We start from the raw sequence: 14,986 nt of genomic DNA on the forward strand, positions 1-14,986 counted from the left end.
TTGGTCACATGTTCCATAAATACATAAAGCTTATATATATACCTTGTGCTGGGGACAATAAAAGGCATATCAAGAAGCTGATTAAACAGCATGATCATTACACAGGTGCACCTTGTGCTGGGGACAATAAAAGGCATATCAAGAAGCTGATTAAACAGCATGATCATTACACAGGTGCACCTTGTGCTGGGGACAATAAAAGGCATATCAAGAAGCTGATTAAACAGCATGATCATTACACAGGTGTACCTTGTGCTGGGGACAATAAAAGGCATATCAAATAATAATATAATATATGCCATTTAGCAGACGCTTTTATCCAAAGCAACTTACAGTCATGTGTGCATACATTCTACGTATGGGTGGTCCCGGGGATCGAACCCACTACCCTGGCGTTACAAGCGCCATGCTCTACCAACTGAGCTACAGAAGGACCATATCAAGAAGCTGATTAAACAGCATGATCATTACACAGGTGCACCTTGTGCTGGGGACAATAAAAGGCCACTCTAAAATGTGCAGTTTTGTCACAACACACAATGCAACGGATGTCTGACGTTTTCAAAGAGTGTGCAATTGTTTACTGCAGGAATGTCTACCAGAGTTGTGGCCTGACAATTGAATGTTCATTTTTCTACCATAAACGGCCTCCAACGTCGTTTTAGAGAATTTGGCAGAACGTCCAACCGGCCTCACAACCGCAGACCACATGTAACCACGCCAACCCAGGACAGACCACGTGTAACCACGCCAACCCAGGACAGACCACGTGTAACCACGCCAACCCAGGACCTCTACATCTGGCTTCTTCACCTGAGGGATGGTCTGAGACCAGCCACCATGACAGCTGATGTAACTGTGGGTTTGCACAACCGAAGAATTTCTGCACAAACTGTCAGAAACCGTCTCAGGGAAGCTCATCTGTGTGCTCGTCGTCCTCACCGGGGTCGTGACCTGACTGCAGTTCAGCGCCGTAACCGACTTCAGTGGGGTAATGATCACCTTCGATGGCCAATGGCAACGCTGGAGAAATGTGCTCCTCATGCATGAATCCCGGTTTCAACTGTACCGGGCAGATGTCAGTTTATGGTGTTGTGTGGGTGACGTTATGACCAGAGGTCCCCATGGTGACGGTGGGGTTATTGGTATGGACAGGCATAAGCTACGGACAACGAACCCAATTGCATTTTATCGATTGTCGTGCCATTCATCCACCTCCATCACATCCTGTTTCAGCATGATATAAAACACGGCCCCATGTCTCAAGGATCTGTACACAATTCCTGGAAGCTGTAAATGTCTCATGACCTGCATTACTCACCAGACATGTCACCCATTGAGCATGTTTGGGATGCTCTGGATTGACGTGTACCACAGCTTGTTCCAATTCCCACCAATATCCAGCAACTTCACACAGTCATTGAAGAGGAGTGGGACAACCTTCCACAGGCCACAATCAACAGCCTGATCAACTCTATGTGAAGGAGATGTGTCATGCTGCCTGAGGTAAATGGAAGTCACACCAGATACTGACTGGTTTTCTGATCCACACCAGATACTGACTGGTTTTCTGATCCACACCAGATACTGACTGGTTTTCTGATCCACACCAGATACTGACTGGTTCTCTGATCCACACCAGATACTGACTGGTTCTCTGATCCACACCAGATACTGACTGGTTTTCTGATCCACACCAGATACTGACTGGTTCTCTGATCCACACCAGATACTGACTGGTTCTCTGATCCACACCAGATACTGACTGGTTTTCTGATCCACACCAGATACTGACTGGTTTTCTGATCCACACCAGATACTGACTGGTTTTCTGATCCACTCCCCTACCTTTTAGTCTTAAAGGTATCTGTGACCAACAGATGCATATCTGTATTCCCAGTCATGTGAAATCCATAGATTAAGGCCTAATGAATCGATGCATTTATATTTTTGTTCAGTGATGTTTTATTTGTGTGCATATCTGTGTTTAGTCATTAAATCCTAGATTACTAATGAATCTGTACATTTATACATACTGTACAGTGATATTTGTGTGCGTGTGTTTACTTAAACCTACATACATACTGTACATACATACTGTACATACATACATACATACATACATACATACTGTACATACATACATACATACATACATACATACATACATACATACATACATACATACATACATACATACATACATACATACATACATACATACATACATTTACGCACATTAGGTAAACTTATTAATATATACAGTTGAAGTCAGAAGTTTACATACACCTTAGCCAAATACATTTAAACTCAGTTTTTCACTATTCCTGACATTTAATCCTAGTAAAAAGTCCCTGTTTTAGGTCAGTTAGGATCACCACTTTATTTTAAGAATGTGAAATGTCAGAATAATAGTAGAGAGAATGATTTATTTCAGCTTTGATTCCTTTCATCATATTCCCAGTCGGTCAGAAGTTTACATACACACAATTAATATTTAATAGCATTGCCTTTAAATTGTTTAACATGGGTCAAACGTTTAGGGTAGCCTTCCACAAGCTTCCCACAATAAGTTGGGTGAATTTTAGCCAAATCCTCCTGACAGAGCTGGTGTAACTGAGTCAGGTTTGTAGGCCTCCTTGCTCACACACGCTTTTTCAGTTCTGCCAACAAATGTTCTATAGGATTGATGTCAGGGCTTTGTGATGGCCACTCCAATACCTTGACTTTGTTGTCCTTAAGCTATAACGATGGTCATTATGGCCAAACAGTTATATTTTTGTTTCATCAGACCAGAGGACATTTCTCCAAAAAGTACGATCTTTGTCCCCATGTGCAGTTGCAAACCGTAGTCTGGCTTTTTTATGGCAGTTTTGGCGCAGTAGCTTCTTCCTTGCTGAGCGGCCTTTCAGGTTATGTCCATTATAGGACTCGTTTTACTGTGGATATAGATACTTTTGTACCTGTTTCCTCCAGCATCTTCACAAGGTCCTTTGCTGTTGTTCTGGCATTGATTTGCACTTTTCACACCAAAATACGTTCATCTCTAGGAGACAGAACACATCTCCTTCCTGAGTGGTATGAGGGCTGCGTGGTCCCATGGTGTTTATACTTACGTACTATTGTTTGTACAGATGAACATGGTACCTTCAGGTGTTTGGAAATTGCTCCCCAGGATGAACCAGACTTGTGGAGGTCTACCATTTGTTTTCTGAGGTCTTCTGATTTCTTTTGATTTTCCCATGATGTCAAGCAAAGAGGCACTGAGTTTACAGGTAGGCCTTGAAATACATCCACAGGTACACCTCCAATTGACTCAAATTATGTCAATTAGCCTATCAGAAGCTTCTAAAGACATGACAATTTTCTGGAATTTCCCAAATTGTTTAAAGGCACAGTCAACTTAGTGTATGTAAACTTCTGACCCACTGGAATTGCGATACAGTGAATTATAAACAAAATAATCTGTCTGTAAACAATTGTTGGAAAAATAACTTGTGTCATGCACAACGTAGATGTCATAACCTACTTGCCCAAACTATAGTTTGTTGTGGAGTGGTTGGAAAACAAGTTTTAATGAGTCCAACCTAAGTATGTAAACTTCCGACTTCAACTGTATGTATATACAGTGCATTCAGAAAGTATTCAGACCGCTTGACTTTTTCCACATTTTGTTATGTTACAGCCTTCAGTGGATTAAATAAATCATGTTCCTATTCAATCTACACACCATAACCCATAATGACATCACAATACTCCATAATGACATCACAATACCCCATAATGACATCACAATACTCCATAATGACATCACAATACCCCATAATGACATCACAATACCCCATAATGACATCACAATACTCCATAATGACATCACAATACCCCATAATGACATCACAATACTCATAATGACATCACAATACGTTACAGCCTCATTCTACAATGGCTTTAAAAAAAAGCAGCATGAAGCTGTGGGGATGTTTTTGAGCAGCTGAGAGACTAGTCAGGACCTCAGACTGGGGCGAAGGTTCACCTTCCAACAGGACAACGACCATAAGCACACAGCCAAGACAAAGGCAGTGGGTTCCGGCTTCCGGAAAATTCTCTGAATGTCCTTGAATAGCCCAGCCAGAGCCCAGACTTGAACCCAATCGAACATCTCTGGAGAGACCTGAACATAGCTGTACAGTAATGCTCCCCATCCAACCTGACAAACATAGTTTGAGAGGATCTGCAGAGAATAAATGGGAGAAACTCCCCAAATACAGGTCATACCCAAGAAGACTCAAACCTTCAATCGCTGCCAAATACTTACCAAATTGACATATTTCAGTTTTTTTTTTAAAAAATGTGCAACAATTTCTGAAAACCTGTTTTAGCGTTGTCATTATGGGGTATTGTGTGTAGAATGATGAGGGGGGGGACGACGACGATGTAATCCATTTTAGAATAAGGCTGTAACATATTGTGATGTCATTATGGACTATTGTGATGTCATTATGGAGTATTGTGATGTCATTATGGAGTATTGTGTGTAGAATGATGAGGGGGACGACGACGACAATCCATTTTAGAACAAGGCTGTGACGTATTGTGATGTCATTATGGAGTATTGTGATGTCATTATGGAGTATCGTGTGTAGAATGATGAGGGGGACGACGACGACAACCCAATTTAGAACAAGGCTGTAACGTAACACAATGTGGAAAAAGTCAAGCGGTCTGAATACTTTCCCAATGCCACTGTATTTGGTGTCTAATGTAAATGTTATATTGTATTATACCTCGGTCTCAATAGGTCTTCCTGTTATGCAGGTGAATGAGGACCCAAAAGCGACTTGGCGAAAACAGAGTCTTTAATCCAGTAAAGGAAATATGCAATACTCCTAGACAAATCGGAGCAGTAAATAAAGCATAAAAAACAATTCCACTCGTAATGACGAGAACAGACTGGAGACTCGACCATAAACTGTAGGTTGCCTCGGGAAGGCACTTGACCGTAGCAGACTCAGACACCTGCTCACCACGCAGCATCTGAGGGAAACACGACACGACAGGGCGATACAAAGACACAGCACGGTGAACAATATACAAGGATCCGACAGGACAGAAACGGAAAACAAGGGGAGAAATAGGGACTCTAATCAGGGGAAAAGATAGGGAACAGGTGTGGAAGACTAAATGATTGATTAGGGGAATAGGAACAGCTGGGAGCTGGAACGGAACGATAGAGAGAAGAGAGAGAGGGAGGGAGAGAGAAAAAAGGGAACGAACCTAAAAAGACCATGGGGGAAAACGAACAGAAGGAAAAGCAAAATGACAAGACAATATAAGACAAAACATGACAGTACCCCCACTCACCGGCGCCTCCTGGCGCACTCGAGGAGGAATCCTGGCGGCAACGGAGGAAATCATCAATCAGCGAACGGTCCAGCATCCCGAGACGGGACCCAACTCCTCTCCTCAGGACCGTAACCCTCCCAATCCACTAAGTATTGGTGACCCCGTCCCCGAGAACGCATGTCTTTTGATCCTTTACCTTGTAGATAGGTGCGCTCTCGACAAGGACGGGAGGGGGAGGCGAACGGGGGGTGCGAAGAAAGGGCTTGACACAGGAGACATGGAAAGGATACGAAGATGTCGGAAGAAGTGTCGCACAGCGACAGGATTGACGACCTGGGAGACACGGAACGGACCAATGAACCGCGGAGTCAACTTACGAGAAGCTGTCGTAAGAGGAAGGTTCAGTGGAAAGCCACACTCTCTAAAACAATACCTTGGACTCTTAAACGTTTATTGGCGGCTTCACAGTCTGTGCCCTGTAACGGCAAAGTGCAGACCTCACAGGTGCGTCAACGTTGGACAAACGTGTAGCGGAGGGAACGCTGACTCGGCAACTGGGATGAGAACAGAGGAGGCTGGTAACCCAGACTACTCTGAAACGGACAATAACCCGGTAGCAGACTGTTGTGAGCGTATTCTGACCAGGGGAGCTGTTCTGCCCAAGAAAAAGTATGCGACCAATCGTCTGATTCCTCTCTGCTTGACCGTTAGACTGGGGATGAAACGGAAGAGAGACTGACGGACGCACCAATCAAACGACAGAACTCCCTCCAAAACTGTGACGTGAATTGCGGGCCTCTGTCTGAAACGGCGTCTAACGGGAGGCCATGAATTCTGAACACATTCTCGATGATGATTTGTGCCGTCTCCTTAGCGGAAGGAAGTTTAGCGAGGGGAATGAAATGTGCCGCCTTAGAGAACCTATCGACAACCAAGAATCACAGTCTTCCCGCAGAAAAGGCAGACCGGTAATGAAGTCTAGGGCGATGTGAGACCATGGTAGGAATGGGAAGCGGTCTGAGACGACCGGCAGGAGGAGAGTTACTGACTTAGTCTGCGCGCAGTCCGAACAAAGCCACGAAACGGCGCGTGTCACGCTCCTGAGTCGGCCACCAAAGCGCTGGCGAATAGAAGCAAGAGTGCCTCGAACGCCGGGATGACCAGCTAACTTGGCAGAGTGAGCCCACTGAAGAACAGCCAGACAGTAGAAACAGGAACGAAAAGAAGGTTACTAGGATCACACGCAGTGTGCGTGAGTGCTTGCTTAACCTGTCTTTCAATACCCCAGACTGTCAACCCGACAACACGCCCATAAGGAAGAATCCCCTCGGGATCAGTAGAAGCCACAGAAGAACTAAAAAGACGGGATAAAGCATCAGGCTTGGTGTTCTTGCTACCCGGACGGTAAGAAATCACAAACTCGAAACGAGCGAAAAACAACGCCCAACGAGCTTGACGAGCATTAAGTCGTTTGGCAGAACGGATGTACTCAAGGTTCTTATGGTCTGTCCAAACGACAAAAGGAACGGTCGCCCCCTCCAACCACTGTCGCCATTCGCCTAGGGCTAAGCGGATGGCGAGCAGTTCGCGGTTACCCACATCATAGTTGCGTTCAGATGGCGACAGGCGATGAGAAAAATAAGCGCAAGGATGAACCTTATCGTCAGACTGGAAGCGCTGGGATAGAATGGCTCCCACGCCACCTCTGAAGGTCAACCTCGACAATGAATTGTCTAGTGACGTCAGGAGTAACGAGGATAGGAGTGGACGTAAAACGTTCTTTTAGAAGATCAAAAGCTCCTGGGCGGAACCGGACCACTTAAAACACGTCTTGACAGAAGTAAGAGCTGTGAGAGGGGCAGCAACTTGACCGAAATTACGAATGAAACGCCGATAGAAATTAGCGAAACCTAGAAAGCGCTGCAACTCGACACGTGACCTTGGAACGGGCCACTCACTGACAGCTTGGACCTTAGCGGAATCCATCTGAATGCCTTCAGCGGAAATAACGGAACCGAGAAAAGTAACGGAGGAGACATGAAAAGAGCACTTCTCAGCCTTCAAGAGACAACTCTAACAGGCGCTGGAGAACACGTCAACGTGCTGAACATGAATCTCGAGTGACGGTGAAAAAATCAGGATATCATCAAGGTAGACAAAAACAAAGATGTTCAGCATGTCTCTCAGAACATCATTAACTAATGCCTGAAAAACAGCTGGCGCATTGGCGAGACCAAACGGCAGAACCCGGTACTCAAAATGCCCTAACGGAGTGTTAAACGCCGTTTTCCACTCGTCCCCCTCTCTGATGCGCACGAGATGGTAAGCGTTACGAAGGTCCAACTTAGTAAAGCACCTGGCTCCCTGCAGAATCTCGAAGGCTGATGACATAAGGGGAAGCAGATAAGATTCTTAACCGTTATGTCATTCAGCCTCGATAATCCACGCAGGGGCGCAGAGTACCGTCCTTTTTCTTAACAAAAAAACCCCGCCCCGGCCGGAGAGGAAGAAGGCACATTCAAGAGACACAGACAAATAATCCTCGAGAGCCTTACGTTCGGGAGCCGACAGAGAGTATAGTCTGAGGAGGAGTGGTCCCCGGAAGGAGATCAATACTACAATCATACGACCGGTGAGGAGGAAGGGATGGCTCGGGACCGACTGAAGACCGTGCGCAGATCATGATATTCCTCCGGCACTCCTGTCAAATCGCCAGGTTCCTCCTGAGAAGTGGGGACAGAAGAAACGGGAGGGATGGCAGACATTAAACACTTCACATGACAAGAAACGTTCCAGGATAGGATAGAATTACTAGACCAATTAATGAAGGATTATGACATACTAGCCAGGGATGACCCAAAACAACAGGTGTAAAAGGTGAACGAAAAATCAAAAAAGAAATAGTCTCACTGTGGTTACCAGATACTGTGAGGGTTAAAGGTAGTGTCTCAAATCTGATACTGGGAAGATGACTACCATCTAAGGGAACATGGGCGTAGGCTTGTCTAACTGTCTGAAAGGAATGTCAAGCCCATGCTTCGTCCATGAAACAACCCTCAGCCCCAGAGTCTATCAAGGCACTGCATGTAGCACCCACCGGTCCAGCGTAGATGGATGACATAGTAGTACAGGATCTAGATGGAGAGACCTGAGTAGTAGCGCTCACCAGTAGCCCTCCGCTTACTGATGAGCTCTGGCTTTACTGGACATGAATTGACAAAATGTCCAGCAAGTCCGCAATAGAGGCACAGGCGGTTGGTGATCCTCCGTTCCCTCTCCTTAGTCGAGATGCGAATCCCTCCCAGCTGCATGGGCTCAGTCTCTGAGCCAGAGGAGGGAGATGGTTGCGATGCGGAGCAGGGAAACACCGTTGACGCGAGCTCTCTTCCACGAGCTTGGTGACGAAGATCTACCCTGTTCAATGCGGATGGCGAGAGCAATCAAAGAGTCCACACTGGACGGAACCTCCCGGGAGAGAATCTCATCTTTAACCACTGCGTGGAGTCCCTCCAGAAAACGAGCGAGCAGCGCCGGCTCGATTCCAGTCACTAGAGGCAGCAAGAGTGAAACTCTTAGAGTAATCCGTTATGGATCGATCACCTTGGCATAGGGAAGCCAGGGCCCTAGAAGCCTCCCTACCAAAAACTGAACGGTCAAAAACCCGAATCATCTCCTCTTTAAAGTTCTGGTAATTGTTAGAACAATCAGCCCTTGCCTCCCAAATAGCTGTGCCCCACTCTCGAGCCCGGCCAGTAAGGAGTGATATGACGTAAGCAACCCGAGCTCTCTCTCTAGAGTATGTGTTGGGTTGGAGAGAGAACACAATATCACACTGGGTGAGAAAGGACCACCGTGGGCTGCCCGGAGTAACAAGGTGGGTTATTAACCCTAGGTTCCGGAGGCTCGGCAGACCAGGAAGTAACAGGTGGCACGAACCAAGACTCTGGAACTGTCCAGAGAGGTCGGAAACCTGAGCGGCCAGGTTCTCCACGGCATGACGAGCAGCAGACAATTCCTGCTCGTGTCTCCAGCATGGCTCCTTGGATCTCGACGGCAGTGTTACGAGCGTCTGTAGTCGCTGGGTCCATTCTTTGGTCGGATCCTTCTGTTATGCAGGTGAATGAGGACCCAAAAGCGACTTGGCGAAAACAGAGTCTTTAATCCAGTAAAGGAAATATGCAATACTCCTAGACAAATCGGAGCAGTAAATAAAGCATAAAAAACAATTCCACTCGTCTTGACGAGAACAGACTGGAGACTCGACCATAAACTGTAGGTTGCCTCGGGAAGGCACTTGACCGTAGCAGACTCAGACACCTGCTCACCACGCAGCATCTGAGGGAAACACGACACGACAGGGCGATACAAAGACACAGCACGGTGAACAATATACAAGGATCCGACAGGACAGAAACGGAAAACAAGGGGAGAAATAGGGACTCTAATCAGGGGAAAAGATAGGGAACAGGTGTGGAAGACTAAATGATTGATTAGGGGAATAGGAACAGCTGGGAGCAGGAACGGAACGATAGAGAGAAGAGAGAGAGGGAGGGAGAGAGAAAAAAGGGAACGAACCTAAAAAAGACCAGCAGGGGGGAAACGAACAGAAGGAAAATCAAAATGACAAGACAATATAAGACAAAACATGACACTTCCCTTTCAAAATGAAAAGGTTAAAAACAATTCAAATAAAATACTGTAATTCCAAAACAAAATGTCCACACCTCTTCTTTGAATTGTAATCTGATGGGATTATTCCCAGTGTTTAACCAAGACTCTTCATCCTCCTCCTCCACCACCTCCTCCATCACCACCACCTCTTCTTTGAATTGTAATCTGATGGGATTATTCCCAGTGTTTAACCAAGACTCTTCATCCTCCTCCTCCTCCACCACCTCCTCTTCCTCCACCACCTCCTCCATCACCACCACCTCTTCTTTGAATTGTAATCTGATGGGATTATTCCCAGTGTTTAACCAAGACTCTTCATCCTCCTCCTCCACCACCTCCTCCTCTTCTTTGAATTGTAATCTGATGGGATTATTCCCAGTGTTTAACCAAGACTCTTCAACAAGCCCATATATGATACATTCAGTATTATTCACTAACTAAAAACAGGGTCAATTCCATTAAATCCGGAGTACCTTTTGAATTGAATATGGTATTGACCCCCCAACACCCCGATTTAAAAACCGTGTGATGTACTTCCACTTTTGTTTTTGTTTTGCGACGACAGTGACGCGTTGCCGGCTTGTCTTTCGAAACTTAAAAACAAAACAAAAAAAACAAACAGATGATCTTGTTCTCCGCTCTGTTTTTTTTTAGCCATCAAAGACGGAGTGAACGTGCGCGGCTACACCGCCTGGTCTCTGCTGGACAAGTTTGAGTGGGACGAGGGCTACTCCGAGAGGTTCGGCCTGTACTACGTAGACTTCAGGAACCAGAATAAACCACGTTACCCAAAAGCCTCGGTTCAGTACTACAAACGCATCATCAGCTCCAACGGATTCCCCAACCAGAGAGAGGTGAGGACCATTTACTAGATCCTCATTTCAGTTCAATCTTTAATACAATCACATAAAACACATTACAACAGGTTGATATTAAATAGAAAACATGGAAATGTACATAGTTATACTGGTAGAAATGGATATACTGATATACTGTCATACGTTGCAAATAGAGCATTCCATATTCAGGTGAGGACATCATCCTGTCAAATATTGAGAAAGAGGGGGGGGGAGAGAGAGAGAGAGAGAAAGAGAGGTTGGGGGGGAAGAGAGCGAGAGAGAGAATACATAATTAGAATATGATGTGTGTATTCTATATTAACCCTAACCCATCCTAGTGTGTATCCTATATTAACCCTAAACCATCCTAGTGTGTATCCTATATTAACCCTCTATATTAACCCAAACCATCCTAGTGTGTATCCTATATTAACCCTAAACCATCCTAGTGTGTATCCTATATTAACCCTCTATATTAACCCAAACCATCCTAGTGTGTATCCTATATTAACACTCTATATTAACCCTAAACCATCCTAGTGTGTATCCTATATTAACCCTCTATATTAACCCTAAACCATCCTAGTGTGTATCCTATATTAACCCTAAACCATCCTAGTGTGTATCCTATATTAACCCTAAACCATCCTAGAGTGTATCCTATATTAACCCTAAACCATCCTAGTGTGTATCCTATATTAACCCCTATATTAACCCAACCATCCTAGTGTAGAGAATTGGAAGATTAAAAACCATCCTAGAGACCTGCTCTTCCAGTAAACCATCCTGGCTGTAGGTCAGTTAACATTAAAACCATCCTTTAAAACATCCCCATTAAAACTTCCCTTTAAAACTTCCCCTTTAAAACATCCCCATTAAAACATCCCCATTAAAACCCATTTAAAACTTCCCCTTTAAAACTTCCCTTTAAAACATCCTTTAAAACATCCCCTTTAAAACATAACCCTTTAAAACATCCCCTTTAAAACATAACCCATTTAAAACATCCCCTTATAAAACATCCATCATTAAAACAGAATTAAAACATCCCCATTAAAACATGCTCTTCCAAAACATCTCCTTTAAAACATCCATTAAAACATCCCCTTTAAAACATCCCCATTAAAACATCCCTTTAAAACATCCCCATTAAAACATCCCCATTAAAACATCCCCTTTAAAACATCCCCATTAAAACATCCCCATTAAAACATCCCCTTTAAAACATCCCCTTTAAAACATCCCCATTAAAACATCCCCATTAAAACATCCCCATTAAAACATCCCCATTAAAACATCCCCATTAAAACATCCCCATTAAAACATCCCCATTAAAACATCCCCATTAAAACATCCCCATTAAAACTTCCCCTTTAAAACTTCCCCTTTAAAACTTCCCCTTTAAAACTTCCCCTTTAAAACTTCCCCTTTAAAACCTGTGTTCAATGAGAAGGTAGTAGGTGTGGGGCAAACAAATAAAGACTCAGCCTCGTATCACCTCCTTAGATTGAGTGATACAAAGAACATAAAGGGGGCTAAACTTTCTATTGGAAATCGAGGGCAGCTATGGAAACCGTTCTTAGTTATATAAATCACTTGTCAATTCGTATCCTATTACAATTCAATTCCAACTAAATGACGATTATCAATATATCGTAGTAGCCTAATGATGAGTATAGGGAAAGTTTGAAGTAGAGCAGTGCCCTCCAACCCTGTTCCTGGAGAGAGACCCTCCTGTAGGTTATAGCTCCAACCCTGTTCTTAGAGAGAGACCCTCCTGTAGGTTTTAACTCCAACCCTGTTCCTGGAGAGAGACCCTCCTGTAGGTTATAGCTCCAACCCTGTTCCTGGAGAGATTTAGGCACGAGGATATATATATTAAATTGACTTTATTAGTGTTATATATTATTATCGGTGGGATGGTACAGTAAATTTATATTTTGCCATGGGTCACCGTGTCTCTGTGGACGAGATCTATCTGTCGTGTGTTACTGTCTGTGTGGCTTAGTGGCTAAGGGTCTGGCTTGCCTTGCTATGTGAAGTTGAACTCTTGGGAGGGCCTTTTAAAAATCGCTCCTTTGTGCAGATTTTTTTTTTTTTTTTTAATCAGCTGCTTCGTCCTCTCTTAACCCCAGCAGCAGAGCATAAAGCATCCACCGGTTAAATCTAATCTTTGTATTGGAAATTGCATGCATTTCCGTTGGTCACAAAGAGTAGAGTATTTCCTAGTCTAGGATATTTCGAAGGAGTCAAACACTTTGGATCCCGTCAAAAAAAGACACTAAAAACCGGGTGAAAACCAGCTTCATCTTGCTACAGATCAAAGAGGGAAAGCTGATTTTGCCAAACAACAACACTTGACAGTTGAGTGACCGCTAATGTTTGCTAGCTGATGCTACTAGCCACGGCATTGGCACGGCACTTCTCAAATGGGTTAACGTGCCTTTTGTCTGGGTTCAACTCTCCGTAATGCTTCTGTCTCTTCATTAGAGGAACAACGGAGTACTGCTGCCAATATACTAAGACTTATACATGGTAAGAAAAATCATCATATATATTTTTAAAGACTTGATATTATACTTTTGGGGGGGGGGGGGTTAACCCTTTGAGTGCTGTGCTCTCTTGAGCCTTTATATAAAGACTGCTTTAATGTTAAAGTAATCTGTGTAAAATGGTTGATGTGCCGATGTGTGTTGCAGACCCCCTGACCAGCCATATGGAGATGGTCACAGAGGTGGTGGTCCCCACTGTGTGTACCCTGTGTATCCTCCTATCTGCGGTCTTCCTCATGTTCCTGCTGCGGAGACACAACTAGATATACTACTATTACACTACTAGATACTACTACTACACTACTACTACACTACTAGATATACTACTACACAACTACTACACAACTAGATATACTACTACTACACAACTAGATATACTACTACTACACAACTAGATATACTACTACTACATACTAGATATACTACTACACAACTAGATATACTACTACTACACAACTAGATATACTACTACACTACTAGATATACAACTAGATATACTACTACTACACAACTAGATATACTACTACTACACAACTAGATATACTACTACTACACAACTAGATATACTACTACTACACTACTAGATATACTACTACTACACTACTAGATATACTACTACTACACAACTAGATATACTACTACTACACGATATACTACTACTACACAACTAGATATACTACTACTACACAACTAGATATACTACTACTACACAACTAGATATACTACTACTACACAACTAGATATACTACTACTACACAACTAGATATACTACTACTACACAACTAGATATACTACTACTACACAACTAGATATACTACTACTACACAACTAGATATACTACTACTACACAACTAGATATACTACTACTACACAACTAGATATACTACTACTACACAACTAGATATACTACTACTACACAACTAGATATACTACTACTACACAACTAGATATACTACTACTACACAACTAGATATACTACTACTACACAACTAGATATACTACTACTACACTACTAGATATACTACTACACTACTACTACACAACTAGATATACTACTACTACACAACTAGATATACTACTACTACACAACTAGATATACTACTACTACACAACTAGATATACTACTACTACACTACTAGATACTACTACTACACTACTAGATATACTACTACACACAACTAGATATACTACTACTACACTACTAGATATACTACTACTACTACACAACTAGATATACTACTACTACACTACTACACAACTAGATATACTACTACTACACAACTAGATATACTACTACTACACAACTAGATATACTACTACTACACAACTAGATACTACTACTACACAACTAGATATACTACTACTACACAACTAGATATACTACTACACTACTAGATATACTACTACACTACTAGATATACTACTACACTCAACTAGATATACTACTACACTACTAGATATACTACTACTACTCAACTAGATATACTACTACACTACTAGATATACTACTACTACTACACTACTAGATATACTACTACTACTCAACTAGATATACTACTACTACTCAACTAGATATACTAC

At 43.2% G+C, this 14,986-nt stretch overlaps 1 protein-coding gene across 1 annotated transcript in view; it reads left to right on the top strand.

Annotated features, from left to right (window-relative positions):
- Positions 1 to 10,886, top strand: part of LOC124037443 (lactase-like protein) — a 34,246-nt gene extending 23,360 nt beyond the window's left edge. The window contains exon 13 of the mRNA XM_046352142.1: positions 10,669 to 10,886. Coding sequence (XP_046208098.1) covers positions 10,669 to 10,886 — 218 coding nt within the window. The remainder of the gene's footprint in view (positions 1 to 10,668) is intronic.
- The last annotated feature ends 4,100 nt before the right edge of the window (positions 10,887 to 14,986 follow it).

Source organism: Oncorhynchus gorbuscha, linkage group LG06, assembly GCF_021184085.1.
Source record: "Oncorhynchus gorbuscha isolate QuinsamMale2020 ecotype Even-year linkage group LG06, OgorEven_v1.0, whole genome shotgun sequence".
In the NCBI taxonomy this organism is placed as follows: domain Eukaryota; kingdom Metazoa; phylum Chordata; class Actinopteri; order Salmoniformes; family Salmonidae; genus Oncorhynchus; species Oncorhynchus gorbuscha.